General features: G+C 40.6%; 1 protein-coding gene across 4 annotated transcripts in view; it reads left to right on the top strand.

The window, feature by feature from the left end:
• Window positions 1–16,440, top strand: part of LOC137091422 (myosin-9-like) — a 75,832-nt gene that overhangs the window by 11,138 nt on the left and 48,254 nt on the right. For all 4 annotated transcript variants that reach the window (XM_067455847.1, XM_067455828.1, XM_067455856.1 and 1 more), the window contains exon 2: window positions 9,445–9,776. In XM_067455847.1, coding sequence (XP_067311948.1) covers window positions 9,450–9,776 — 327 coding nt within the window. In that variant the 5' untranslated portion in view covers window positions 9,445–9,449. The remainder of the gene's footprint in view (window positions 1–9,444; window positions 9,777–16,440) is intronic.

Here is a 16,440-nt window from a genome sequence, read left to right as displayed (position 1 = left end):
GTCCGCTTCCAAACGAACTCTGGTGCGGTTCGACTGATATATGAACGCAACACGGACCAAAGACATGTAAAGGGACCAAAAACAGGACGTAATGTCACAAGATGCGACGCATAGTCAGCTGATTGGACGACGCGGAAAGATCGGTGTATCCAAAATCAGTAACGTTAACGTTAGAGGGCAAACGCAGAGCAACGAGGAAGTGCCTCATCAATATTTGGTCAGACGAGCAGGTTTTGAAAATGCTAGAAAACGCACAAAAAGCAAACCTGGCTCTTCTCATCAAAGGACCTGTTGGCCATTAGCCGGTACAGACGACAGAACGGACGTCTCTTTCCTGCACAACGGAGGAAATCCTGGAGCTGTTTTGAATGTTTTGAACGTTTGACGAGCTCTTCATGAGTTCTCAGCGGGTTAAAATAATGCCATATGTACACGCATAAATGATGGCGTGTAATCCAGATCACAGCATTGTTTTGAATGTTCAGTAAGCAGCTCCCGTCATAAAAGCCGACCAATCAGGCTGTGACCGTCTCCCTGTGCCTTTGGTTCGGTAACTTTAGGTCAGCTGTTAAAAATGGCAGTGTGAACGCTAAGCGGACCAGGACTATATGTTTTGTTTTTTTTGTCCGGACCAAACGAACCAAACTAACCGAACTACAAGTGTGAACGCACCCTTAGAGAGAGCCATTTGATCATGTAAACAGTCCCACAGCGACTCTTATTTGGATCTTAGCACTCTTTTTGACTTGCATATCATCTGCATAAAAGTGAAAAGAGACTCCATGCTTGCTAAAAATTGACCCGAGGGGATAGCGCACGCAAAGAAAACAAGATTGGGCCGAGAGTGGAGCCCTGAGGAACCCCACTAAGCGGAAAAGCAGGTTGGGGAAAAAAATCTCGACCAATGTTTACAGAAAATGTTCTGTTTAAAAGAAAAGACTTAAACCATGCAAGCGCTACACCTCGACTTCCCACATTTGGCACATTGACTCAAATCATGCTGATTGAAATGAATTGTTGCCTGATATTGTAATAGAGTGAAATTAATCTCTCAACGTAAAACATCCTGAAGCGAGACTGTATGTTGTTTGTTTGATTTTGTGTCCGCTTTCGCTGGCCGGATTCATATTCTGGAGTCAATCAGAGATGGCATGCAATGGTTCGTTCGCTCTGAAGGGTAAAATTAGGCTGACAGAAGCGCCAGGAGACTCAAGTGTGTCAGACAGATCTGTGTCAAACTCCCTCTCCTCTTCAGCTCATATTTCACACCTCCTTTATCAGACGCTTGCTATGATTTCACGAGGACGATTACAATCATGTCACGCTGTCTCTAAATCAACCACTGCCTGTTTATTTCTTCATTTATTTTACGCTTACTTGGATAAATGTACGATTGACACACGTGCTCATGAGTTAAAATATTTAGGAGTTTTTCCTTAATTTAATAAATGGGTACAGTAAGACATTTACAAGCTAAACTATTTAATTTATTACAATACAAACTGCACAATAAAAACTACAAGAGTTAACATTGAATTAAACGGCAGATACGGATTATTGTGTAAAATAACGATGATAAAAAAAAAAAAAAAAAGAGTATTTTAATTGTAAATTAGCCTGAAATACACCGTATTTTTTTCTTATAATCTTCTAAAACATATTACAATGTAAACACCATAAAGTAAACATGCTCATAATTCATCAACAGCAGTAGGTCAGTCAGACAACTTGAAGAAAAACATGTAATTACTAGAGGTAACAATAATAAATAAGCTCATAAATACGCATTTCATTTCTTTACGAATCAGTGTTTTTGAACAAATCTCTTGAGTGAATGATTCAATGACTCGCTCATAAAGACTTAATTTGTTTCATTACTTGATGAATAAGCGTTTTTGAATGAATCTCTTTAGTGAATGAAACAATATTTCGCTCATAAAGACTTCACTTGTTTCATTACTGGATGAATCAGCGTATTTGAACAAATCTCTTTAATGAATGATTCAATGATTCGCTCATAAAGACTTCACTTGTTTCATTACTGGATGAATCAGCGTATTTGAACAAATCTCTTTAATTAATGATTCAATGATTCGCTCATAAAGACTTCACTTGTTTCATTACTGGATGAATCAGCGTATTTGAACAAATCTCTTTAATTAATGATTCAATGATTCGCTCATAAAGACTTCACTTGTTTCATTACTGTGTGAATCAGCGTATATGAACAAATCTCTTTAGTGAATGATTCAATGATTCGCTCATAAAGACTTCACTTGTTTCATTACTGTGTGAATCAGCGTATATGAACAAATCTCTTTAGTGAATGATTCAATGATTCGCTCATAAAGACTTCACTTGTTTCATTACTGGATGAATCAGCGTATTTGACCAAATCTCTTTAGTGAATGATTCAATGACTCACTCATAAAGACTTCACTTGTTTCATTACTGTGTGAATCAGCGTATATGAACAAATCTCTTTAATGAATGATTCAATGATTCGCTCATAAAGACTTCACTTGTTTCACTACTGGATGAATCAGCGTATTTGAACAAATCTCTTTAATGAATGATTCAATGATTCGCTCATAAAGACTTCACTTGTTTCATTACTGGATGAATTAGCGTATTTGAACAAATCTCTTTAATGAATGATTCAATGATTCACTCATAAAGACTTCACTTGTTTCACTACTGGATGAATCAGCGTATTTGAACAAATCTCTTTAATGAATGATTCAATGATTCGCTCATAAAGACTTCACTTGTTTCATTACTGGATGAATCAGCGTATTTGAACAATCTCTTTAATGAATGATTCAATGATTCGCTCATAAAGACTTCACTTGTTTCATTACTGGATGAATCAGCGTATTTGAACAATCTCTTTAATGAATGATTCAATGATTCGCTCATAAAGACTTCACTTGTTTCATTACTGGATGAATCAGCGTATTTGAACAAATCTCTTTAATGAATGATTCAATGATTCGCTCATAAAGACTTCACTTGTTTCATTAGTTGATGAATAAGCATTTTTGAACAAATCTCTTGAATGAACGATTCAATGATTTGTTCATAAATGCTTCATTCCTGTATGAATCAGCATTTTCGAATGAATCTCTTGACTGAATGATTCAATGACAAATAATTGTAATCAGTCACTTGATTGCATCAGGCGATGTTATTGATACAAGCTTCATTTGAAGTGTCAAGTTGCTTTCATAAGGTGATTCGCTCATGTTGATCGCTACTGTAGACATCAGTGTTTAGGCCTATATCCCAACTATAAACTTTTATCCCAGAGTCCCAGACCCTCAACTGCTCTCTCTGGCTCTGCTGTGGTTTTGTCAAAGGTTAAATAGACTCCGGTGAATAGCTGTCATTTAGGAATAAGATTGCGTGGGTGTTGGAATCTTGTAATGATTAATCGTGCAGCTCTAGTAGGTCAGAAGCTATATATTGTCATAAATGCATGGTATTCATTGATTATAAATTGCTCTGAGAACAGCTCGTTTTTTTGTATATCCACATAAAGTCTGTTTAGTTTTCAAAATGGCAAAAGAGGGTTTTAGATGTGATTCCAGACATAATGTTTTTTAATGCGTGTAGGAATATGAATGCATGTAATGCTCCAGGTTAAGGAACAGTCTGATTGAGAAACCGTCGTGGGCTTTTGTGTTGAGTATTCTTCAGAAGCACCGTAAGTCTTCTGAGGAAAAGGGTGTGACCCGTTCTGGGAGAGAAGGATGGGGTAACCAGCAGAAATGAAAAGAACGGGTGGAATAACTCTGATAAAGCTGATAAACGCAGGGACTCCTGGAACGCCGATGGGTGGTCGAGCAGAAGAGGGACTAATGACTGTATTTAGCAGATGAACGACACCACATGTTGTGGAAAACATTCACCGGGCAATCTCAAGTCTAGCATTAAACATTCACGGCGTAAGCAGATCATAATTACATGTTCATCGACTGCAACAGAGATGCTTTATGAGCTATAAAACTACATTTCCCATCGTTTCTCTGTGGCGAGTTCGTCCTTGGCTGTTCAGTTTGATGCATTAGTGCAACCACGCAAGGTTGAAAGGTCCTTTAGGGAGAACCAAACATGCTCTTCTTTGGTATCAAAGCAAAAACTCTTTCAGAACTTTTTAAAACTCTCTTTTAGAACCTTTACAACTTTCTTTTAGAACTCACCAGTAGAACTCTAGAACCTTTAAAACACTCTTTTAGAACTCTAGAATCTTTCAAACTTTTTTAGAACTCTCTTGTAGAACTCTAGAACCTTTAAAACTCTCTTTTAGAACTCTAGAACCTTTAAAACTCTTGAAGAACTCTAGAACCTTTAAAACTCTCTTTTAGAACTCTCTTGTAGAACTCTAGAACCTTTAAAACTCTTTTAGAACTCTCTTGTAGAACTCTAGAACATTTAAAACTCTTTTAGAACTCTCTTTTAGAACTCTAGAACCTTTAGAACTCTCTTTTAGAACTCTAGAACCTTTAAAACTCTCTTGTAGAACTCTAGAACCTTTAAAACTCTCTTTTAGAACTCTCTTGAAGAACTCTAGAACCTTTAAAACTCTCTTTTAGAACTCTTGAAGAACTCTAGAACCTTTAGAACTCTCTTGAAGAACTCTAGAACCTTTAAAACTCTCTTGAAGAACTCTAGAAAGCTTTAAAACTCTCTTAAAGAACTTTTTAAAGTTTAAGGTTCTAGAGTTCTAATAGAGTTTTAAAGGTTCTAGAGAACCTTTAAAACTCTATTAGAACTCTAGAACCTTAAACTCTTTTAGAACTGTCTTGTAGAACTCTAGAACCTTAAACTCTTTTAGAACTGTCTTGTAGAACTCTAGAACCTTTAAAACTCTCTTTTAGAACTCTTTTTTTAGAACTCTAGAACCTTTAGAACTCTTTTAGAACCCTCTTTTTTGTAGCCTGTGAGATGGCGAGCAGCTGCGGGGGTCATCGTGTTTGGGATCATGGGAACGGCCCAGCGGTCGCCTCGCTCTCTGTCTGCCGTTTGCCGTGCTAATGGTCTGTTGCAGATGTGTTTTCTCAAGGGGTTGACACAGACACACACACACACACACAACCAGTGCTAGTGCGGTTTTAACCAATGATTAACCAGTAATGCTGTGTTAACCAACCATCCCCTTTCCCATGGATTAACCAGTGTTTGGCCATTTTTAGACCGAATGGCTGGTAAACGGGTGTTTCCCAAATCCACAGCCGTTGTTAATGGATAATGCAGTGTCTACAACTCTTGGGAAAGAAGAGAAAACATTCAGCGGGGTTCTATGTAGAATCATAGGGTTCTAGACTCAATGTTAAAGAACACTTTATGCCATAAAGGCAAATGTTCTTAAAGGGATAGATCATCCAAAAATGAATATGGTCATGATTTCAGCACCCTCAAGTAGTTCCAAACCTGCAGGAGTTCACACTTCTGCTGAACACAGAAGAAGATATTTTGAAGAATGTTGGAAACCAAGCATTTCAGGCCCTGGTTACCATTATTCACTTTTTTGTGTAAACTTTCCCTTTAGCGATTGCATAATACGTTTGTCTGATGGGGTTTTTCCCTTTTTTCCCCCCTAGTGATGAATGTTTACAAGTAGTTTTTCATAAAAATGGAATGAAAAAAAAAGTAGTTTATTAAAACTAAGAACATCTGCTTCTACATATGATTGATGAAGAGTCCATATACACTCTTACAAAATGCTGGGTTGTTTTAACCCAATGTTGGGTCAAATATTGACTATCCCAGCAATTGGGTTGGTTTAACCCTGCGGTTGGGTTAAATATTTGCTTAAACAACCCATTCACTGGGTTAAAACAACCCAATCGCTGGGTTTAGTCCATATTTGACCCAACATTGGGTTGTTTTTTACCCAGATTTTTTTTTAGAGTGTAGAACCTTCTGTTTTCTCCTCTCACTTTTGCAATTAAAACAGCCTGTTCTGCTGCAGTGGCATGAGTGAATGAATGTCGGAAAACAGGAAAACAACAATGCATTATTAACCGACCGGGCGTTGGCCTGTTGACTATTGATGAGGATAGTCTCTGAATGTCTAAATATGGTCTAGTTTACTGCTCCGTGTTGGCTTTACTCTCTCGGTTCTGTCAGCTCTGCATGAGTGTCTGCCATTGCGAGTACATGATAATCAGCGCGTTTAAATCTGGACCAGCCAAAGTCCTCCCATGTGGGAATGCGTCTCTTGCTCAGGGTGTGGAGGAGCGTCAGGCACTGAAATAACTCACCGTCCTGACAGACTCAATGGAGCGCGCGGCTCTGAAATACTAACCGCCCAAACCTGTTCCCAAACGCCACGAGTCCCGCTGCAAACCCTGTGCCGCTATCACAGCCGGACAGTAATGAGATTTATTTATTAAAGTGGTTTCTCAGACAGTAGATGAGGATCTTTTAGATGAATTTAAGGAGGTCTAGTCTTGGTCTTGACCACAGCACTACTGTGAAGCTTGTTTGATTATTTTGAGTCATTTCCAATCTTGTTCCCATTACTTTTGCTCGTAATTCTCCACCATAAACTTACACAAATTAACCAAAGGCGTTTTCTGGACTGTCCTTTGAAGCCACGCACATGATTGTTGTGTCTGATTGTGTGTGTGTGATCTGGTCAGACCTGTTGCGTCCCACCCTCTCCTGTAGAGATGCAGTGTGTGTCGCGTGGGAACCGCTGTCGGCCATCTTGAGCCTGTTTGGGCTTGCAGTGCTGTAGTTCAGTTGAGCTCAATGAGTGTTTGTGTTTTTGGGAGACACCTGCGTGTGTTCACCTGCCTTACCAGTTCCTTCGCGCCAAGAGTTTTTGTAAACACCATGTTTGGATCCAAAAAACTTGGAAAAGACGACAACACTCAATTTATTATTGCATATGTAAAAATGATAGTGTATAATTAAAAAAAAGCCATCTTGACACTGACAGGTAACAGGTTCTCATAATTCACCTCCAAACACAATACTCATATGCCGTGGAGTCATGTATTCTCTTATCTTGTTGTTTGTTCATGGTTTTGTTTTTTTGTAGGGTGAGGTTGTGTCACACAACTTATCTGTTGAAAGTGTCTTGATTTCTATCAAGCGACATGAATTTGCATCAAAATACCGTATGTTCAAAATACCATTGCGATTGCTGATTAATCATGTGATCGTGGTTATTTGTCATTTGATCACTCATTTGAGATAACCTCAATAATTGTGCAATTTAAGTTTATAAACGCTATTATAAAGTACCGCAATGAAGGTTTGTGGGTTAAATAAGACTGCATTATTCTATATTATTATATTGGCCTGTTTACTTTCGTTTTGTGCTATTATATTATATACAATGCCAAGGAAAAGCCACAAAGTCATTTTTCCAGAACCTTTACTTTCGCCGTTCCTCAGCGGTGGCTTGATCTTCCCCAGCCTCTAAAACATCTAAAATCACGTTTTTTCCTTCAGCACTTGAATTAATCCTGTCAGTGCTCTCACTGCGTCTCATTTCCCTCCCTGTACTCCTCCAAAACAATGCTTGACATGCCTATTTTAACCATTTGTAATGGCATTGCCCCCTTAGGATGAATCCCTTTGTCATATATTTCTTGTTGATAAGTCGAATCAGTGTATGTAACTAAATGTAAATGATTTGGGAAGTGTTTTTCTCTGATTTAATAGTTTTATTGTGCTATTATAACTAACTCTTGTCTATTATAATGTTAGTTGCGTTGTTTTATTTGGACTGAGTCTTGTTCTTCCCTTCCTGTGAACGACCGGAGACCCGCTGCTCTTTGACACAAAATTTAAACAAGCACGCCGTTGTCTAAACACGTCTCTGGATAGTGTAATCAACAGTGTGTTTGGCTCGACCACATTTAAAACAAAGCATCCCGCACACTATGTCTATCTGTGTGTGTGTGTGTGTGTGTATGTGTGTGTGTGGTAATTACGGACGCCGGTGTCGTTTCATGAGAGCTCTCCGCCCTGACGTGTGCTGTGTTTTACGAGCTGCTGACCTAACCTGTGTTTGGACGGGCTCTGCATTCCTCAGGGATTGCGTAAGACGTGCAGAAATGTGCTTTGTTTTGTGGATCTGTTTCTCGAGAGCTTGCATGCTTCACATCAGTTGAAGACACTCTTCAGCTGCGGTTTATTTAAAGGGACTGTATGAAAGAAATGTATTTCAATTAATCGTAAAATGGTCCTACGTCACGTCACTAGACATTAAGAAATCATGTTAATTTGAAATACTTCTATCACTGACAGCAGGAGTCCGACCAGGGTATTGTCATTATAAAGTTGTTGTTGCCGCCCTCAACTGATTTTGATGATGTCATGTTGTGTTTTGGCCTGAAGCTCCGCCCTCCACCTATCGACCAATCACGAAGTCAGTAGTGTTTGGGCATCTGGGTTGCCAGATCTGCTCTAGTTAGCACAGCTGCAGATCTACAAACGTTCTGCTAATCCTGCAGCCAATCTGGCAACCTCGAGTCAGAGGGAGGGGGATACACCGCTCTACAGTCATCTGAAAGGGATTGCAGTGCCAGTTTTGGCCACAATCTTACACACACTTCCTTTAAGACGTTAAACGCTGACATCAGAGATACTCTCCACCCTTGTGATGACCCTAGCAACCACCCGAATACCCTAGCAACCACATAGCAACATGCAAAACCCAACCGTTTAAAGTGAGTTTGACTTTAGTGTTTGGACATCTGGGTTGCCAGATCTGCTCTAGTTAGCACAGCTGCAGATCTACAAACGTTCTGCTGATCCTGCAGCCAATCTGGCAACCTCGAGTCAGAGGGAGGGGGATACACCGCTCTACAGTCATCTGAAAGGGATTGCAGTGCCAGTTTTGGCCACAATCTTACACACACTTCCTTTAAGACGTTAAACGCTGACATCAGAGATACTCTGAACCCTTGTGATGGCCCTAGCAACCACCCGAATACCCTAGCAACCACATAGCAACATGCAAAACCCAACCGAACACCCTAGAAACCACATAGCGACAGGCTTGAAGTGTGAATAAGCCTTGCGTTTTCTTCCGAATATGGGAAATCTGAAGAATGTTGGCAGATTAGTATAGTTTATAGAATTATTTAAGACCTAATTAATGATTTTAATTAGGATATTTATATAAATAAATGCTTTATAAGTGCAGTTCATTATGAGTTAATGTTAACTAATGATCATTCTTCTAAAGTGTGGCCAAGCGTTTGTCTTTTAGAATAGCCTGTGCAAACAATCCGGGATATTTAGTGGGAAAATAAACTGTGAAAGCGTCTTCGGGCGGATGATGTAATTGTCTATTTTTGCTGTTTCTTGTTTATTCTGCTAGTCAGTGTTTGATATAAACACTCTGCTATTATTAATGTGTGTATATTAATAAAACCAGGCATTTCACTGACCCCTAACGTCCTGCTCTCTCGCTTCCAGAAACCATGTCGGACGCAGACAAGTTCCTGTACGTGGACCGAAACCTGGTCAGCAACCCGCTGGCGCAGGCCGACTGGGCCACCAAGAAGCTGGTGTGGGTGCCGTCGGAGCGGCTGGGGTTCGAGCCCGGCTCGGTGAAGGAGGAGCACGGAGACGAGGTGGTGGTGGAGCTCGCCGACTCGGGGAAGAAGGTGCGGGTCAACAAGGATGACATCCAGAAGATGAACCCGCCCAAGTTCAGCAAGGTGGAGGACATGGCGGAGCTCACCTGCCTGAACGAGGCGTCCGTGCTGCACAACCTGAAGGAGCGATACTACTCCGGCCTCATATACGTGAGTCTGACACACACGGCTGAGCCAACAAACGCTATGAACAAACGTTCTTCCAGCAACGTTAACCGTTAGTGATCACATCTTTGGTGTGCGTCTAATGTTTTTAAAGGGATAGTTCACCCAAAAACGAGAGTGTGATGTTTATCTGCTGACCCCCAGGGCATCCAACATGTAGGTGTGTGTGTTTCTTCAGGAGAACACAAATGAAGATTTTTAACTCCAGCCGTTGCTCGTATAATGCATGTCAATGGGGAGTATTTCTATGAGAGTAAAAAACACACACACATACGAATCCATATTAAATCCTGCGGCTCGAGGAGACACATTGATGTCTTAAGACACGAAGCGATCACTTTCTGCCAGAAGCACAACAGTATTTGTGTTATTTTATAGCCGCATATCAGACGAATCTCATCTGGTATTCTCAGCGCCGTTACTTCCATCCAATAAGGTCAAAATCCCGGTGCGATCATAGATCCCATGTACTAATGAGGAATATATATAAATATATATAAATATATGATCAGGCCGGGATTTTGACCTTATTGGATGGAAACAAACAAACATTTGCAAAATGGAAGCAGGAAAAGCCCTTTAAATCTGGACGCCTGAGATCGTTCAGAAATACGGCTTTCGTAGCGAAAGGGGAACATTTGGAAACATTTCCTTTTGAACATATTTTTATTAGCTGGGAAACTTTTAAAGCCCCACATATGAAATATAAAAATATATAGATTAATCTTGATTTAATGAAAAATAAAATACATTTTTATATAATATGTGTGTGTGTGTATAATTATGTATATATAAATACACAAACGCATGTATATATTTAAGAAAAATGTTATATTTATATATAAATAATAATTTATTTCATTTATTTATTTATTATCTCCATCCATCATCTATCTATCTGTCCGTCCGTCCGTCCGTCCGTCTGTCCGTCCGTCCGTCCGTCCATCCATCCATCCATTCTCCCATCCATCCATCCATTCTCCCATCCATCCATCCATTCTCCCATCCATCCATCCATTCTCCCATCCATTCTCCCATCCATTCTCCCATCCATCCATCCATCCATCCATCCATCCATCCATCCATCCATCCATCCATCCATCCTCCCATCCATTCTCCCATCCATCATCCATCCATCCATTCTCCCATCCATCCATCCATTCTCCCATCCATCCATCCATTCTCCTATCCATTCTCCCATCCATCCATCCATTCTTCCATCCATTCTCCCATCCATCCATCCATTCTCCCATCCATCCATCCATTCTCCCATCCATCCATCCATTCTTCCATCCATTCTCCCATCCATCCATCCATTCTCCCATCCATCCATCCATTCTCCCATCCATCCATCCATTCTCCCATCCATCCATCCATTCTCCCATCCATCCATCCATTCTCCCATCCATCCATCCATTCTCCCATCCATCCATCCATCCATCCATTCTCCCATCCATCCATCCATCCATCCATTCTCCCATCCATCCATCCATCCATCCATTCTCCCATCCATCCATCCATCCATCCATTCTCCCATCCATCCATCCATCCATCCATTCTTCCATCCATCCATCCATCCATCCATCCATCCATCCATCCATCCATCCATCCATCCATCCATTCTCCCATCCATCCATCCATCCATCCATCCATCCATCCATCCATCCATTCTCCCATCCATCCATCCATCCATCCATCCATCCATTCTCCCATCCATCCATCCGTCTGTCCATCCATCCATAGATTATATTTTTTTACAGTGTATGCTGTAAACTATCACCCCGTCGGATTGAGTCCAAACGCAGCGTTTTTCCCGTCGTTTAGAGGCGTATCAAAAATAATACAGCAGACTTGATTAAAGGGATAGTTCACGCAAAAATGAAAATTCAGTAATTTCCTCTCCCTCAAGTTGTTCCAAACCTGCATGAATTGCTTTCTTCTGTTGAACACAAAGGAAGATATTTGGAAGAATGTTTGTGTATAAGCAGATTTTGAGCCCTATTGACTACCATAGTATTTTTTCCCTACTATGGTAGTCAATGGCTGCTCAAAATCTACTTAGCAGAAGAAAGGAATTCATGCAGGTTTGGAAAGACTTGAGGGAGAGTAAATGACTGAATTTTCATTTTTGCGTAAGCTGACCTTTTAACGCAGGAAGTCCTCCAGAGTCTCAGTGGGGCAGAGGTTTGTTTTCGAGACTGAGAGGGTTCGACGGCCTTCAGTGCAGATTACAGACTCCATCGCCGAAACCGCTTCTCTAAACAGGAAACCATAGGAACAATGTGCTCCCGAGGGACAGGAAATGATGCGTGCGGGAGGGGAGGCTTGAGTTAAAACATGATCAAGAACGAGAGAAAAAAAAAACTAAGATAAAATGAAAACTACTTGACACAGTTACGGTCATCTGAGATAAGTCAGGCTTGCGCTGGTAAACAAGATGTGTTTAGAAAAGCACATTAAAAAAAACATTATTTGATTTTTGTTTGCCCTAGATGAGCCACACAGGAGGGCAACACTCTCACTTCTCCTTTCCTGCTGATATTTTTTTGCTCTTGTGGTTTTTATGACGACAACTTAACCTTCACAACGAGGCCATCCTTAAAAATATTTTGGTTTGCAGTAACAGTAAAACATTTTTAAAAAAGGGTCGGTAGGTAGGTCTATTTTTTTTTTTTTCAAATTTTAATACAAAAAAAATGTACATTTTTGGTGATGGTGATTACGTAGGTATGAATTTAAACAAATTGGCATATCGTGACATCACTGACTGGGTCTTCAAGCCGTGCCTTCGGGCGTGTAGGCTAATTGCAGGCTATATAGACCACAAACAAATTGAAATATTTGTCAAAAACATGTTTATTGCATAAATTTCAGGTGCATTCTTTAAGAAAAGTGTCCAACCACCAGCTAGCTGTCATTGACTCAAAGCTGTCAACCCTCCCTTTTTTCCGGGTTTCTCACGTATTTTAGCTCTTTTCCCGCTGTCTTCCCGTTTTAGTATTTTCCCGTGATATGTTTCTTATTTTTATGCTCGATTGTGTTAACTCAGAGCACGCAACTATCTGTGTCTCTGAAGTGGCTTGCACTTCTTGCCAGACCAACGCATCTGGTGATATAGACTAGTGCATTTGAATATTAAAAAGCAAAAAGTTGTTTTTATGAATTCAATTAATTAAGTAGCTATAACCAGCTATTCAATCAAGAGCAGTGAGTGAGTCCTTATCTTTTGTTTGACAGACAGCAGTAAAGGCTACTGCCCCTTTAAGACCTAATACAGAGATATGCTCGTCTTTCTCAACTGTATAAAGTTCTCTAAAGGGATATAGACTGTCTGATGGATACTCATCAAGATCGACATGTTGACATACTTTTTGTGTGAGTTTATCCGTTTAAACGCAAGACTTGAAAGAACTCAATATTTGCGCGCTGTGAGACGTGCGCGCGCTGCGCACAGAGACAGATCTTCTCTCACTGCAGAGGGTTCTCATTCGCATCTTCTGGCGAATATACTGAGTGATGATGGCGAAAATGACTGGTCATACGGCAGCACTCGCATGCATTGAACACAGTTTACAAATATAGACCGTTTTGCCCATGTTTTCTTTTATTATCGCTGTTGTAGTGCACGTGTATCCATCGACAGAACCATACATAAAGCATTATTTTTCAAGCTACAACCAGTGCCGCCGCTCCCACCACGCGCTGGGGTCGAGCAGAACACACGACACCCATAGCAAAGCGTTATGACAACGACATTTCAGACTGACAGAGACAAGATAAACGGCTTTTCCGCCATTTGTTACTGTTTTGTACACGTTGTTATATTAATTATAATTCAAAATCTGTTTTATTCGCCACAATATAGTAATGATAAATGTTGAGAGGGGCACTTTTGATTCATTTTCAAAAAGGGCAGGGGCTCAAACCCCCAAAGCCCTCCCCTCTGCAGTGCACTTGCCTGGTGTGTGTAACGTGTCCATGGTCTTGACTCCTGTCACACAAGGCGGCGAAATCTCCAACAGGGCTTTAATAGTCTAACGTTACAGTGAATGAGAGTATGAGCCGAGCCGAAACGAACGCACGTGCAGGCCATAGTGTGACATCCGTTAACCATAGTGTAAACATAGATGACGTCACGGGTTTTTCTATAAACGAAAGAACGTAGCCTTCGTTTGTATGGCCCAGGCAATTTATACATTTATAATACTTACTAAAATATAATTCATATTATTTTATTACTGTTGTATTAGTTGTTTGAAAAGTAAAAAAAGAAATTGGTCGGTCTTAAAGCCAATTTACAACCGGCAAGTCGGTCGGACTAAAAGGAAAAAAAAATAAAAAATTGAGTCGGCCCTAAATTGACAGGGTCGGTCGGGTTACGGCAAACAAGAATATTTTTAAGGATGGCCTGAATGCTTTTCTGCAGCGAGGACCCGCAGATGAGTTTAGTGTTGCGTACAGACCTGCATTTGATCGTTTCCTGATGGGTTTGTGCCGTTCTGAAGGCCCGGGTCTCATCCGGTGCGGTTTGCGTGTGAAAATCAGGCCGGATTAGTTTCGTAGCGACTGTGGAAACCAGATCTGTGGTTTCGGTCTGGTTTGCCAATGTGGACACGTGTTCAGAAACCAATTTCACTTCAGGAAACACTGTAGATTCATCTGGAGGCTTCAGACTCAAATGAAGCGGCTGTGAGATCTCACGGTTTCTTGATCAAGGGTTAGTTCAGCCACAAATGTAAACTCTGTCATTAATTCCTCCTGTGGTTGGACACCCGTCAGACCTCCGTTCATCTTCACACACTGATGAAGATATTAGTGTGTAAATCCGACGGCTCAGAAAGGCCTTCATTGACACCAATGTCATTTCCTCTCTCAAGACCCATAAAGGCACTAAAGACGTCGATACAAAGCCCATCTCACTACAGCGGCTCTACAATCATTATGAAGACACCAGAAGAGTTTAGGTGCGAGAAAAACAAAACTAAATAACGACTTATATAGTGATGGGCCGATTTTAAAACAAAGCTTCGAACCGTTATGACTCAGTGAATCGATTCAGGATTCGGATCTCTTGTCAATCTGCTGAAATCACGTGACGAATCATGTTATACTGCATTTTACATTAACCACCGATTGTGCTGATTCTGACGTTAAGTTTGGGGTTTAGGGGAACCAATGCTCACAGCTGTGAAGGAAAGGAAGTCGCGCAATAAAGAATGCGGCAAGTTTTTAATAGTTTTACCTCTTCTATTTATAATTCTTGCCAACCAAAATCGAAACTGCAGTTAGATTAATATCACAGGCCTGAAGTGTATCCAGACTTCGCTTTAGTTGGCCATCATCGTCACTCGTTAATCAGGGACTGTCGTATCTCTCTCTCGCTCTCTCTCTCTCTTCTGGTTTCCGACTTGATACAATCTAACGTTAGGCCTGTCACGATAAGACATTTTGCTGGACGATAAATTGGCCAAGAAATTATTGCGATAAACGATAATATTGTCGTTCTGAGACTATTTTCATCTAAAATAATGATAATGGCATAACAATGCAGGCACACCGTTTGCAAATATCAATAAACTTTAATTTCTATAGACTATTTAACACAAACTTTTTTAAATAACCACAATAAATGAACAAAACAACCAAAAACAATTAAAGCATGGACTCTCAGTCTGTTTATAATTTTCATTCAATAAATAAAATGGATGAAAACTGCAGCGGATGATTGTGTTTTAGGAGCATATTAGGGGCGGCACGGTTCACAAAACCCACGGTTCGGTTCGTAACGCGGTTTTAGGGTCCGGGGGGGGACCATGCAATCATCACAGCTTTCAGTTTGTCTACCGCAGATGTGACGCCGTCCTCTCCAGCAGCTGGAGTTTGTTTACGGATGCCATAGCAACTCTCAACGGCCACTAGGACTTATACGGTGTTATAAAAGCTATTTATCTGATGTAAAGTGTAATATTCATCTCAGAAAAAAATAATTCTAATGTCAGGCGCAGTTGAAGCAGTTGATTGTTTGCGTACATGTGTAGGTTTAGGGACGGTGTCATTATGCCAACATTATCTTCATAACTTCTTACCAAATAAAACGTTTATCCCTCTCCTGTCAACATTATAGCTTGGTGTGTGTGAGTGCGGCGTGCGCTGTGTAACTTAACACACTCAAAAGTAATCCGGTCAGGTCGTGTACGTGGTGAAGCATGTTGGTGTATTTACGTGCCAATTTTGCTAAGAGCGGATAGCGCGTTTCATTGTCTCTGCACCATGCTAGTGGATAAGCCGTAGAGTCAATTGGTTATTCTTGGAGATAGCGGGTTAACTCCCTGTCAGCGGTTACCTCTCTGATCGGTAAAGGGGCAGAGATTTCAGACCTCCGTTTATTAAGGAGATCTCCAGGATTTCTCTTCTTGGTAGGGGCTGGTGCACAGACCTCTCCCGAATCATCTCCAGCAGGAGCAGTCTCCGAAGCAGGAACTCTTCCACCGTTTCCCTCGTCAGCTGATTCAATTTCCCCCCGGAGTGAATCTTTTTTTATGTTTTAATAACACGGTTTTGGTGGTTATAGAGTTCTAATGACGGTGTTTAACTATAACCGCCGGTCTCACGGTTATATACTAACTGCACACCCCTGATTACAATTACT

This window comes from Pseudorasbora parva, chromosome 2 (genome assembly GCF_024679245.1).
Source record: "Pseudorasbora parva isolate DD20220531a chromosome 2, ASM2467924v1, whole genome shotgun sequence".
Taxonomy (NCBI): Eukaryota; Metazoa; Chordata; class Actinopteri; order Cypriniformes; family Gobionidae; genus Pseudorasbora; species Pseudorasbora parva.
This window is presented reverse-complemented; position numbering and strand designations above follow the sequence as displayed.